The 13,822-nt window shown below is 38.3% G+C and overlaps 1 protein-coding gene across 1 annotated transcript; it reads left to right on the forward strand.

Moving 5' to 3' along the window:
• The first annotated feature begins 2,482 nt into the window (after positions 1-2,482).
• On the forward strand, positions 2,483-13,554 carry LOC128122671 (uncharacterized). Its single transcript, XM_052758308.1, has 2 exons — positions 2,483-2,918; positions 7,922-13,554. The coding sequence occupies exon 2, from the start codon at positions 8,398-8,400 to the stop codon at positions 12,157-12,159; it is 3,762 nt and encodes a 1,253-aa protein (XP_052614268.1). The 5' UTR covers positions 2,483-2,918; positions 7,922-8,397; the 3' UTR covers positions 12,160-13,554.
• The last annotated feature ends 268 nt before the right edge of the window (positions 13,555-13,822 follow it).

Consider the following 13,822-nt stretch of genomic DNA (forward strand, 5'->3'; position numbering starts at 1 on the left):
TACTGTATGCAGCATGGATTGTTTACATACCACATGGACATGAGCTGTAAAGATGAATACCAAACAAGCAAGGCCATTGTTTAGTGAAGATACAGAATGTCGGCATCATCTTGATGGAAAGACTTTCTAGCTGGATTCTGAAAGGTAAGAAAGACTGAGTTTTCTAGGTATAGTGAACATAAAGCTTTTGAGACTGGGATATTCCCTGCAAGTTGGAGTAAAAAGAAAAATCTATCTAATTTGAATGCTTTGAAAAAATGCTACCAAGAGACAATGGCAGAATATACAAGGCAGGCAGAGATAACAAAATAGTACCTGGTAAATGATAAAGACATGGTTAAAAAAATTCTAAATGTGCAGAAAAGATGAGAACACAGAGAGAAGTAGGGTAGTTTTCAACTGCAATTCTCCTAGCATTCTTATCTTCCAAGATCTCACAAAATAGCTTATTAATCTCTGATTATTCAATATCTCTTCCATCTCAATGTTCTGAACATGTCCATCTTCTCAATAAACAATATCCTCAGGTCAAGATCATAGCAACACCTCTCTTTGCCTGTTACGAATTTCTGTTGTAATTTGCTTTCTGTTGCTGTTATAAAATAGTATAACAAAAGGCAATGTAGAGGAGGAAAGGATATAACTGGCTTAAATTCCCAGGTCACAGTCTATCACTGAAAGAAGTCCTTGTAGGAAACCAAGCAGGAACTGAAGCAGAAACCATGGATGAGTGCTGTTTACTGGCTCACTGACTGGCTCCTGGTCAACTAGTTTTTTATACAGAAATAGGTCTACCTGTCTAGGAACAGTGCCATGCATGACAAGCTGGGCCTTCCCATGTGATCTTTCAATCAAGTTAATGTCTCTGAGACATGGACATATACTGCTCTGCTCAAGTTAAAATTCAACTGGGGCTTCTTCTTTTCAGGTGACTAGGTTGTGGTACATTGACAATAAATTAAACAGGATAAAGTATCCATAAGGGCGATAGGGAAGCTCAGCTAAATTATCATTCAGTCAGTCAACAATTCAGAGAACAAAGACTGCCATGGGTGAGTCATGTAAAGCTTGAGATTTTTTTCTTTCTTTTGAAACAGCATTTCACTGTGTAGCCCTGGCTGTCCTGGATCTCCCTCTGTAGACCAGGCTGTCATCGAACTCACAGAGTTCTGCTTGCTTCTGCTTCCTGAGTACTGGATCAAAGGAATGCACCACCATCACCTGGTGAGATTTTTTTTTTTTTTTTTTTTTTTTTTTGGTTTTTCGAGACAGGGTTTCTCTGTGTAGCTTTGCACCTCTCCTGGAACTCACTTGGTAGCCCAGACTGGCCTCGAACTCACAGAGATCCGCCTGGCTCTGCCTCCCGAGTGCTGGGATTAAAGGCGTGCGCCACCACCGCCCGGCGAGATTTTTTTTTTTTTTAATAAGCCCACTTATAGTGCAAAGGGCAAAAAAAAAAAAAAAAAACCCACAGAAATTCAGCCATTGTCTGCTTTGTTTTAGGATCATAAATACTCAGGTAAGATTCATGGAAACAGATGGAGTAAGTGGTAGAAATCATGGGCTGAGTTCTCTGTTTTCTCCATATACATTAGTCATGACGTTTTCCACTTGAAAAACTTAGGCAAAAGAAAGAGAAAAAAATGTCAGAGGAGGAGGAAGAATGGAGATTCTCAAGTTCATGATGTTGTATGCATATTATTTATTGAATGTTGATAACAATCGTTGGTCTGCAAGTGGAATTTTACACTGCTCAGTGTTTTAAATATTTAAAAGTGATTGATAGTTACTTCTTTGGTAACACACAATGCAGATTTTTTTTAATGCTATTGCTACAGAAACCAACTTGCTAGCTTGAAACTTCTTAATGCATTGACATATGAAATGTCTTTTAATGAGGTTGCACATTTAAATATGGGCTCATTCATCTTTTATTTGATCTCTACTTTAACTACGAAACCTAAATATCAATTTTCCTAATACTTGTTAATGATAAAGATTTTCATTCTATGAATTAAAATAGAAGACATCATTTTGAAGTCATCTTTATGTAGTTTGTGCTTTTAACCACTACATTACTTCTACAGCTCTTGAAATCTTGTGTTTTTAGTACTTTTGTTTTTGAATCTCACCTCTTTATGTTGGAAAAGTACTTATCATGTCATAGAAGTTATTTAAAGTGAAATGTAAGTATGTGAAAGTTAGAAAATACCATGACAGTTTTAAAAATCCAGTGTGGATATATGGCTCCATGTAGAATACATTTGGTGACCTTGATAACCTGGATTCAATCCCCACCATCAAATACATAGACAAATGTGGCGGGCCACAAGAATATATTATAGAGATTCAGTTGTGTATTAAAGCTATACTTTGACGGGCCAAAGGTCTGTCAAAAGGCAAGCCATTTATTACGAATATTTGGTGTTATCCAGCTCTTAATATTTCAGCTGTCTTCTGCTATGAAATTCTTGCATGCCCAAATATTCCCAGACCAATTGGCAAACAGTTCAGCTCCTCAGACCTACTGAGCTTCTAGTACTTGGATAAGATCATGTACTTAAAGACAAGCTGGCAGAGATGCATAGTGTAAGGAACACATGTAAGGCCTAGGGTGAACAACCCTGGTCAGGAATGATAAGCAATAGAATGATGTAAGTAAACCACAAATGGAGTAGTGATAAGCTATAAGCTATGTGTGGAAGTAGGGATAAGACTAGAAACCTAGCCAGGAAAGAATATAAAAGATGAAGCCTCAGACCCGACCAACAGAGCTCGTCAGGCCCTCGCGTGAGACGACTCTCCTCTGCCAGAGACGTGAGATCCTGTCCCCAGTGCAGACGTGGCTGACCTGAGGAAGGCTGACCCAAGATCCAGAGGAACAGACGTGGCGAGTCCGGACCTGTATACCCGGAGAGGTACTCCTGCTTCCATTTGGAAGACAGGATGAATATTGCTTGTAATCTTACTGTGTGAATAAATGAGTGTTATATCAAGTCTGAATCAAGAGTGATTATTCCTCCCCCGTAACTGGGGTATGTGCTCGCTACAGTTGGCGTAGTCGGCAGGATTTTGGGCTTAAAGCCTCCTTGACCACTGAGCACTGAGGAATGTAAAATAAGTAATACAAAAGAATTGGCTATTACTCTGGTGGAGTAACAAATTACAGGAAACCAAATAAACTAGCAAGTGACCTCAAAGCCGCTCTGAGAAATCAACTCCTCGAAGTCAACTCTGAGGACCTAAAGAAAATCTGAAGGTCCAAGGAGGAAGAACTGGTAGGAGAGAGAGTATCAGAAGCAGACGGGAAACACCACCCTCCCTAAGGGTGCGGAGTACCGAAAGAATACCGGACACCTTGATGCCAACCCAGACCCCTGGGGAAGAGCGGAAGGTGCTGGGAAAGAGCTAAATGAGACGCTGGCTGGCCAAAAGGATAGAAAGGATTGCGGATTTGAAATTTGAAAAATTGGTAACTGATTCTTTGAATCAGTCTAAACGAATTAGTGACTGGGAGTGGTACCGTAGGAAAAAATTAATTAAATTTTTGTACGGCTTGGTATACCACTTACAATGAATAGATTAATTAAGAAATTTAAGAAGACTAACATCTCCCCAGTGACAGGTAGAGAATACCAAGATGAGGTTGAAGAACAGTGGGGAAAAGTAGCCTCCAAGGTTAAAAATAAGGCCGGCATGAAATCAGTAAATGTAACTAACACATTAACAAATCCGGATGTGGTAGAATAAGAATTAGAGGGATGTAGCAAGGCACAAACTACCGCACTGCTTATGAAAACGGTGCAGGATATTGATAAGGACAGATTAATGGGCAAAAGGCTAGCCTTAAACATAGTGAGGAAGGAACAGGAGCATAGCGCTACTCCTGGATGGAATGGATGTAACACCGTACCATCATTTCCTGTCTCTACCCAAAGTAAGAGAACTCCTATTAGAAGTACTATATCAGCTCTGAACCCCTTCAGCACTGGAGGAGGTAGTAATCGTCCCAAATTTGAAATGGGAACGAAGTTTGAGGAAATCAGGCCATATACTCCTCAGGAGATCTCAGAATTACGGAAAGATTATGCCCAAAATGGACAGAAAGACGCAGAATATATGTGCCGACTGTGGGAAAAGGGAGCTGACACAGTCATGTTAACTGATCTAGAAATGAGAAAGATCAGAAACATAGTAGAGAACCCCTCAGTATCAGAAGCTCTAGAGCATGTAATTGAGACATCAAAAGGCGATACACATCCACTATTAGATTGGATTACTGCAGCTTGGAGATTTGCATTTCCAACATTAGACCTCACTCAATTTGAATCAGCAGCACAGTGGACAACATATGCACAAGCCATAAAACAATGTAGAAAATTAGGCATATTGTATTTCATATACAACCAGGTACCCACACCTCAAGCCGCACCTTTTACACCACAATTTAAAAAGATCATTATTAAAGGAGCTCCAGCACACCTTAAAATGAGCCTAGCTGGACCCCTGCAGGCATGTCAAACCATCTCAGATGCCATGGAATTCTTTAAATCTTACAGGGAAATGGACATAGACAAGGTAGTATCATTCAATGTTAATAAGAAACAGGACAAGAAGAAATTTACACTGCGGTTTTCGAACATAAGACCATTTGGGAAAGCTAATCAAATGCCCATAAGACAGAATGCAAATAAACCATGGAACCCAATTAGAAGGTTGACAGGAAGGAAAAATATCCCATGGAGAGAGACACAGAGCAACCCATGGAGACAGACATGCCAACCAAAACCTTTTTTAGGCAATCGAAATTTCAAACCAAATTTCAGACCAAAATTTTTCAATCAGAACAATCACAGGCCCCCAAGAGCAGGACCCCCCAGACGCTACATACCAAGACGGACTTGATCAACCCGGCTGGTAGACCATTCGTAGCTATACCTATAATAACTAAAAAAGGGCCGAGAATAGTAAAATGGCTAATAGATACAGGTTCTGAAATTAGTATAATAACGGAATTTACAGAACATTTTAAAACTGATAAAAGGATTATAATACAGGGAGTAGCAGCAGAAACAGAAGTACCAGTAATAAAATTAAGACTCAAATTATATAATAAGGAATATGAGATTGAAGCAGCTAGCTTCAATGCACCCTGTAATATCCTAGGCATTAAAGAAATAAGAAAATTATTCCCAGACTTTCTAAATAATAAGAGAATAGCTAAGGTCAGATGTAATCTAGCAGAAGTAAAAATACAACCTATTAAATTACCACACACACCCCCGACCTTCACGGCACAATACCCTATCAAAGGAGGTATTAAGGAAATAACAGAGACTATACAAACTTTGCTAAAAGAAGGCATTATAGAGAAATCTCAATCATTCAATTATAACAGCCCAGTATGGCCGGTGCTGAAACCTAATGGCAAATGGAGATTTACAGTTGACTTCAGGAGAATAAATGAAAAAACACCTAAACTTCCAGGACAACTTCCTGATGTGGAAGACATCTTTCTTAGAATTAAAAATTCAGCTCCAAAGGCAATGGCAACTATAGACTTAAGTGATATGTTCTTTGGAATCCCATTACACCCAACATCTAGGGAACTTACTACATTTACATGGCAAGGACAGCAATATCAATTCTTGAGACTCCCTCAAGGGTATTTGAACAGTCCTATTATTGCACACAACACCTTAACAACTACATTAAAGAGCTTCGAGCCAGAATCAGACTGTAACATATACACCTATGTAGATGATATAATGATAGTAGGACAAGCCATTGACAAAGTACAAAGTACATTAGAGAAACTAATTCAACATTTAAGAAATGAAGGATGGACTATAAACCTAGAAAAAGTAAATAAAGCAGGAACAGAAGTAAAATTCTTAGGGGTACATTGGACTACAGAAGGACCAACAATACCCGAAACAATAATAGATAAATTAAAACAAATTAAGCGACCCCAGAATAAAACTGAGGTACAACATCTAATTGGCCTATTTGCATATTGGAGGCAACATATTCCATACTTACAGATCATATTACAGCCTTTATATAAAATAACAAAGAAAGCACAGGATTTTGAATGGGACCAAAACTGCGAAAATGCCGTTAAATTGGTACTGGAATATATAAACCAGTATAGCCACCTATATTATATACAGCCCGGTGACCACGTATTTGTGGACATCTTGTATATGCAGGGTTATGGTAATTGGAATATATTTTCAAAAAATAAAGACAGGGAAACGCCAATAGGCTTCTACTGCAAGAAATTCCCATGGTCAGAGAACAAATATTCGCTGTTCGAAAGAACCATATGGACAGCCTACGAGGCATTCAGGACAATCCACTCACTGCTCAAAGAGAACCATGTGACTCTCCGATCACATATACCCATTTTGGACTGGGTAAAGGCACCAGGAGAGGCGTGGGCTGGACTACCCATGGAAGGAAAGGTACTTCAATGGAAATGGTACCTTCAGGAGTTCCTTCGATCAACACCTCTGTCAGCAAAGGGGTCGGTACCAGCGGTATCGGAGTCGATACTTCAGTCCGACAGGCCCATGACTCCAGAGGGATACATTTTCCCAACCTCAACCCCTCCCCAGAAACAGGTACCAATGGGCCATTGGGGGACTAGAGAGTACGATCCCTCTCTGGTTAATGCCTGGTTCACCGATGGATCAGCAACCACGGTGAACAACAAAGTGAGATGGAGAGCAGCCGCTTATAGACCTGGGGATGGAATGGTCATTACAGACCAGGGCACTGATAAATCAGCCCAACATGCAGAAGTTATAGCCGCACTATTGGCGATAAGACAAACTATAAAGGACAATTATAAACAAATTTATTTATACACCGATTCATGGTGTGTGGCAAATGGCATAGCAGTATGGTCAGGTAAATGGAGAAATAATGGATGGAAAATTAATGGTAAAGACATATGGTCAAAGGCAGCATGGCAGGAATTGGATGCAGCAAGCAGACTAATCAAAATCATAGTATACCATGTAGATGCACATACCAAGAAACAGGATGAGATAAGTAAAAACAATGAAGTAGTAGACAAACTAGCTTCAGCGTTAAGTATAAAGTTAAAAGGTACATGGAAGGCAAACATTAATCCAGAAACAGGAAAAGGTAAAATACAGAGAGAATGGATACAGGTAAGACCATCAACTAAGGACATACCTATAAGTACAGAAGAGATACTGAAAATCCATGAGCAGTTAGGACATATAGGTACACATGCACTAAAAAGTTGGTTCGATAAAAGAAATCTTAAGATAACATGGCAGACAATAAGGAAAGCAATCAATAGTTGCAACAATTGCCCAAAGGCTATTACAAGATTAACACACAATTACCAAGGGATAATAGGACACCGAATGGATTTTAATAGAATCCTACAAATAGACTTCATAGGACCATTAAACAGCTTCAAGGGAAAATATTGCTGCACCCTAGTAGACATAACAACAGGTCTCGGGATGGCCCGAGAAAGCACACACCCAGACCAAAACACAACAATACTTACAGTCTGGGGATGGTGTGCAGCATATGGAATACCTGATATAATACAATCAGACCAAGGAACTCATTTCACAGGAGCCAAAACACAAAGAATGGCTAGAAACTTAAACATTCAATGGGACTTCCATAGAGCCTATACACCGACAGCAGCTGGAGCAATAGAAAGATGGAACGGAATGATTAAAAAACAGCTAGAGATGCATAAGGGAATACCACTGTCATTAGCAATAAAAATAGCAACTTATGAATTGAATACCAGACCCAGAATAAATAGGAAGTCACCAATAGAAGAAGCTATACAAAAACAACACACAATAGATTATCCTACAGTTATAGATAGAGAAGTAATAAGGAATCCTAATTGCCTTTACAGGAACCGGAAGAATAACAAATTATCCCCAGCAGAAATAATAGCACCAGGAACAGGAAACAACGTGTGGATAACTCAAGGTAAAAAGGACTTGAAATTAGTCAGGCTGGAGGATATAGCATAAATGTGTGTCAGGGAGGTGATATACATAAGGGCAACCCTCCTGACGATTTGGCTAATAGCTATTGCAGTATACATAGTACTGCCAATCTTAGAATTTGTTTTTCCCTTCTGTAACATCATTTACCAAAGAAGCTACTCATACAACATAGTCAACAATATCAATCCTGGATACGCTTCTGCAGCATCCAGAACAGCCAACTTCACGGTATGCTGGATACACTATCTGCACAGGAGGCAATAAGAATAGCAAAGGTGATGTGCACATTGAAGGCAAGCAAGCTATATGCTATTGGAGCCTTTGTGTGCTCATTTTTCTGTCTCAGGTTAGCAGATGTGATGGCAATAACAGCATACCAATGCCAGCCCTATTGGACAGTACACCCACAACAAACAGACCCACCACCACACCACATGTTATACAAGTGGGCACTAGGAAACAGAATACCGTTGCTACACCAACAATTTATGATCTAGAAGGCAAATTACCGCTATATTGGTCAGCAGAGAGAAGATTTACACATTACATAGGAAAAACACACAGTTTTTGGCAAAAATATGCAGCATGTTTAACATATGCCTGGTATAAGGGTTGCGATCAATATAGAATGGCACTTAGCATATACCATCCAAACAAAGAATATATGTTAGAATCAGGGGATGATGTTAACACCAACATACATGAGCAGAACCCGTTAAAATGCCATTACAATGAATTATGGACCAACATTACCAATCACGCAGCCATATACAACATGTATTGGACAAAGAATTCACATATCAGAACAAACACATTAAGGGTAAACTCACACTATAGGACCAATACAATGGGAATAGAGACAGAACCAGAATTTGACTGCGAACTAGGCATGAATAGCTCCTTTGTGAGACAATATTTCGCACCAGTAATAGCACAACAAATGGAGGAGATAGGTATGCTATATAATAAGACATCAGAAAGGTGGGAAGAACAAGTGTATAATTACAATGATGACTATTATGATGGTGATTACCCTGCTAGTACAACACCTAAAGTAACTACAACACCTATAAACCCATGCAACCCTATGAATTGGACAGTATGCAATGATGGTGAAATGGTAAAACCATGGCCAGTAGTATCTGGAATAATACCATTACCCAAACCCTGGGGAAATAGATGTCCCAATAACTTATGGAGATACATTCAAAAACATAAGCTAGATGTACCAGGACAAAATAATACTAACTGGTTATGCGTAGCAGACTATCCCAATTTACCATTCTATGGTAACTTCTCTGTATTATATAGCACAGATAACCCATCAGTAAAAGGAAAGGAATGGAAATGGGATGACTGGACAAAAATATTGCAATTAGGAGTAGAACATTGGAGATTCCCAATCATACTTACAGATATTATACAACAACCTTGGGCTTCAATGAGACACACAATGAAACCTAAATATGATTGCAACACAGACACCATAACACACATTTGCATACTTACAGTAAATTCCACATTACACAGGGAAAAACACTCTTTTGCATATGCATGTATAAATATGTCCGAAGCAAATACAAACATTAGACAAAACAACAATACAAAGACTATAGTGGACCTACATGTAGGACCTTTATTTACTGGAAGAACATCAAGGTCAGTACAAGATTTAATAGCAATCACAGATATAATAGGCCAGAAAATACCATGGCTAGGAATTTTTGTGGACAGTACTGCAAATATAACAGCTACTAAACAGGTCCAGGCAATAATGAGATTTAATGACGACCAACAGTCATATCCAACATATTTTACGCAAGCAAGTAATTTGGGATTTTTTAACCTAACCTTAGCAAAATCAGTAACACAAGGTACCACAAGCTTGAGAAACAAATTATCATGCTTTACCGAAACAAATAATACAGCGGTACGGACTAACTGTACCACAAATAAAGCAACCACAATAATAAATTTGAATATATATGGTAAAATTACCATAATAAACAAACATATGTCACTAGTAAAATTTGACAGCACACCAATATTAACCATAGTCATGATACATGAACCAAAACATAAAATACATAACATGCTAGGTGGCAGTAAGATATCAATTTGCTGGTTTCACGAATCTAAAGACTTACTGGACATGCCCATACCCTGGGAAGTCAGTGCCAATGTTACTACAGATGAAGTAGCAGCAAAAAATATTTTCATATTTAATAGGGCAATTGAACAAAAGGCATACAATTTCACAGGTATAAGGGAGGTAGAATATATCCCACCATATGTACAAATGACAAAGGCTATGAGAATCAATAAGGTTATGGATCCAGATGACCTAATGGTACATTATAAAAATGGGATAACTAGATCAGGGAGTTTTTGGCAAACTTTGGATTATGAAATGGATAGAGTAATTGAATTACAGCACCATAATCTCCCATATTATTTCTACATGTTAATGCCAAATCCACAATATAAAGAATGGAATAAGGCTGAATGGGTAGCACACAAACCTAGAGGATCAATGAAATCACATACACAATATTGGGATAAAATATATTATCTCCCGATATCAAGAAATAAGGATTTTCTCAGCGAACATTCCAACACACCATTAATTATATTTAGAGGAAATATGACCAGACCAAATAAAGAAAATATTGGATTATATACAGCTCATTTTCCAAAAGGATACCTAATACCACCAGAAGGAACCCCAACAGTAGTCAAGGCACCAGCTATTATACCAGACCTAAAAAGTCCAGCTAAATTAGTTTTATACCCTAGGATTAGAAAAATTGAAATTACAATAGATTTGACAGCACTGAAACCACCTATAGAATATTGTAGTGATGTGAATTTTAGATTTGATTTAGACTACTCATCACCAACAAGAGTAGGAAGAAAACCACTACAAGCAATGGCAGTAGCAGCCTTTATGGCAGGAGCAATTTTAGGTGGAATAATGGGTGGAGGAGTATCAGCAGCAATGATAGAACCAATAAAGGCAGAAATATACCACATACAAGAAGTAAATAAGAAAACAGCAGAAGCTTTAGCAGCTATATCAAATTCTATAGATGGCATGCATACACTAATACAAACTATGCAAGGCGAGATAAAAATGTCACAAGACCTTTATAAGGAACAATTCTCCTATCAAGCAAAACTTATTAATACTAACCATAACATGATGATGTGTCAAATGTATCGAACTCAAGTCAGTAATATGAATAATGAATTAAATAGTTTATTTAGCACAGGGTTAGGGAGAAGAACAAGAGAATATCAAAGTATACTAAACCCTGAATATGAAAGCTCATGCACAGATGGATTATGCAATATACATTTAGTACAGATCTTCTTACAAAATTCATTTTCAGCATATCATTCCAAGGCGATACCACAGCTATATACTGAAAGAACAGGAGTATCAGAATGGAACCACCAATACTTAGTACCCATAGACCATTACTTATGGACCAATATGAATGACACACCAGTGTACATACCATTAGAAGACTCCATATCATTAGGAGCAAATACATACGTTTATCCACATTTACCAGAAAGCACACTTGAAACTAGTCAATTGGCAGTAACTACTATCACACAGTCACTAGAAGATACGGGAGATTACACTTTCTTGATATGTGCTAAATATTTACCTACTTTAGTTAGCTGCATAAATCTTAATGAAACCACAATGAATGATGATATCACAACATTCAATATTACAGAATCAGGATGCTATATGGTACACAACTGTAGCATCCTACAAATGAATTTCACTAATTATGATGGTAAAAACATAACCAAACAAAGAGTGACCACATTAACACTAGAAGAAAAACATTATTTTGATGGCTCACACTTATTTAATGGCCCAACAGAATTAGAACATCACCAAACATTTGTAAAACAAGCAATGGAGTTACAGCACATTGCAGATTTCAATCAGAAACAACTGGAATCCATACATAACAAAATTAAAGAACAAGATGCAGCCATACATACATCACAAGCACAAACGCACAATCTAGTGAATCTGTTAAGAACAAATACATACATACATAAAGACTGGGCAAAACAGATGCAGAAATGCAGCTTTTGGGATTATTTAGCAGACTAGTCAGATTAGATCTAATATGTACACCAATTTACACATGGTGGCACTGGATAAAGTTAGCAACCTTTTGGTTTTTAGTAATTTTAGGGATAAGTATTGCTTTATGTTTGTCTAAAAAAATCAAATGCTTGATAATAACTCCATGCTTAAGATGTCTTACAGGAATCAAGTATCAGGAAACCCACTTTGGAATCCGTCAGGCAGACGCTTCGATTTACTTAGTAAAAATGGAATGAGTAATTTACTATATACCACATACCAAAAATATATGGAACCATTGTCTGATATTTTCTATAGAATAGGTATATTATCTATGGCAGGAACGATACAGGGATGCAAATACTGCACCCATAAATATGCAATGTTCTACCTATCAGAACCAGGTGAGGTAGACAACCTCCCAATGCTCTTGATGCACTTAACGTTCCACTTGACAATAGAAGGAGGTATACATGATATGAGATTAATTGGAGATGGATACATGAGATATTATGGAACCATACAATCTAGTGTATATAAAGTGAATGGAATGTACAAAATACACAGAAATAACATGGATGCAGCCCTACATATAAGCGCAGCTTTAGCTGCAGCATATGTGGGCCGCGGTAATCACAGAATATATGAAACATATAGAACATGGCTAAAACATAATCCTGATGAAGCAATAATAAGCATTGATAAAGATTTCCTGAATGACCCACAGTGGGAAACAGGAGAACCAATGTATTTACAAAGCATATGTACTAGAATATTGTGTAGAGATTTTGTTATAGATGTGTTAAAAGAATTTGCAGCTTATAGCACTTGGTTGAAGTTATATAATGCATATATAGAGAAAAAACATAAAAATAAACCACCCAGAATGAGAAGGATAAGAATGCTAGGATTAACAAATTAGGATAACATATTGTAAATCTCCAGGCTGCGACCTCATGTGATGCCTTTTATGTTGAAGACATTTCAGGCATCAGGGGATGGAATGTAAGGAACACATGTAAGGCCTAGGGTGAACAACCCTGGTCAGGAATGATAAGCAATAGAATGATGTAAGTAAACCACAAATGGAGTAGTGATAAGCTATAAGCTATGTGTGGAAGTAGGGATAAGACTAGAAACCTAGCCAGGAAAGAATATAAAAGATGAAGCCTCAGACCCGACCAACAGAGCTCGTCAGGCCCTCGCGTGAGACGACTCTCCTCTGCCAGAGACGTGAGATCCTGTCCCCAGTGCAGACGTGGCTGACCTGAGGAAGGCTGACCCAAGATCCAGAGGAACAGACGTGGCGAGTCCGGACCTGTATACCCGGAGAGGTACTCCTGCTTCCATTTGGAAGACAGGATGAATATTGCTTGTAATCTTACTGTGTGAATAAATGAGTGTTATACCAAGTCTGAATCAAGAGTGATTATTCCTCCCCCGTAACTGGGGTATGTGCTCGCTACACATAGCTTTGTTTCTCATGCTAATGAAACTCAGACCATTCTCTTGCCTTGAGGCCTAGTGGCTCTCCAGAGTAATTGATTAAGAACAAAAGAGGTTTTTACATATCAAGCTGGAAAGTAGAGCAACATTCCTGACAGGCAGAGAACCAAGTGGCCAGGGGAAAGAGAGACAGGCATTTTCTGTAGAATTGAGAGAATGGCATGACCAGGGAGAAGAGAAG

Source organism: Peromyscus californicus, unplaced genomic scaffold (genome assembly GCF_007827085.1).
Source record: "Peromyscus californicus insignis strain IS unplaced genomic scaffold, ASM782708v3 Scaffold_3__1_contigs__length_106647218, whole genome shotgun sequence".
NCBI classification, from domain to species: Eukaryota; Metazoa; Chordata; class Mammalia; order Rodentia; family Cricetidae; genus Peromyscus; species Peromyscus californicus.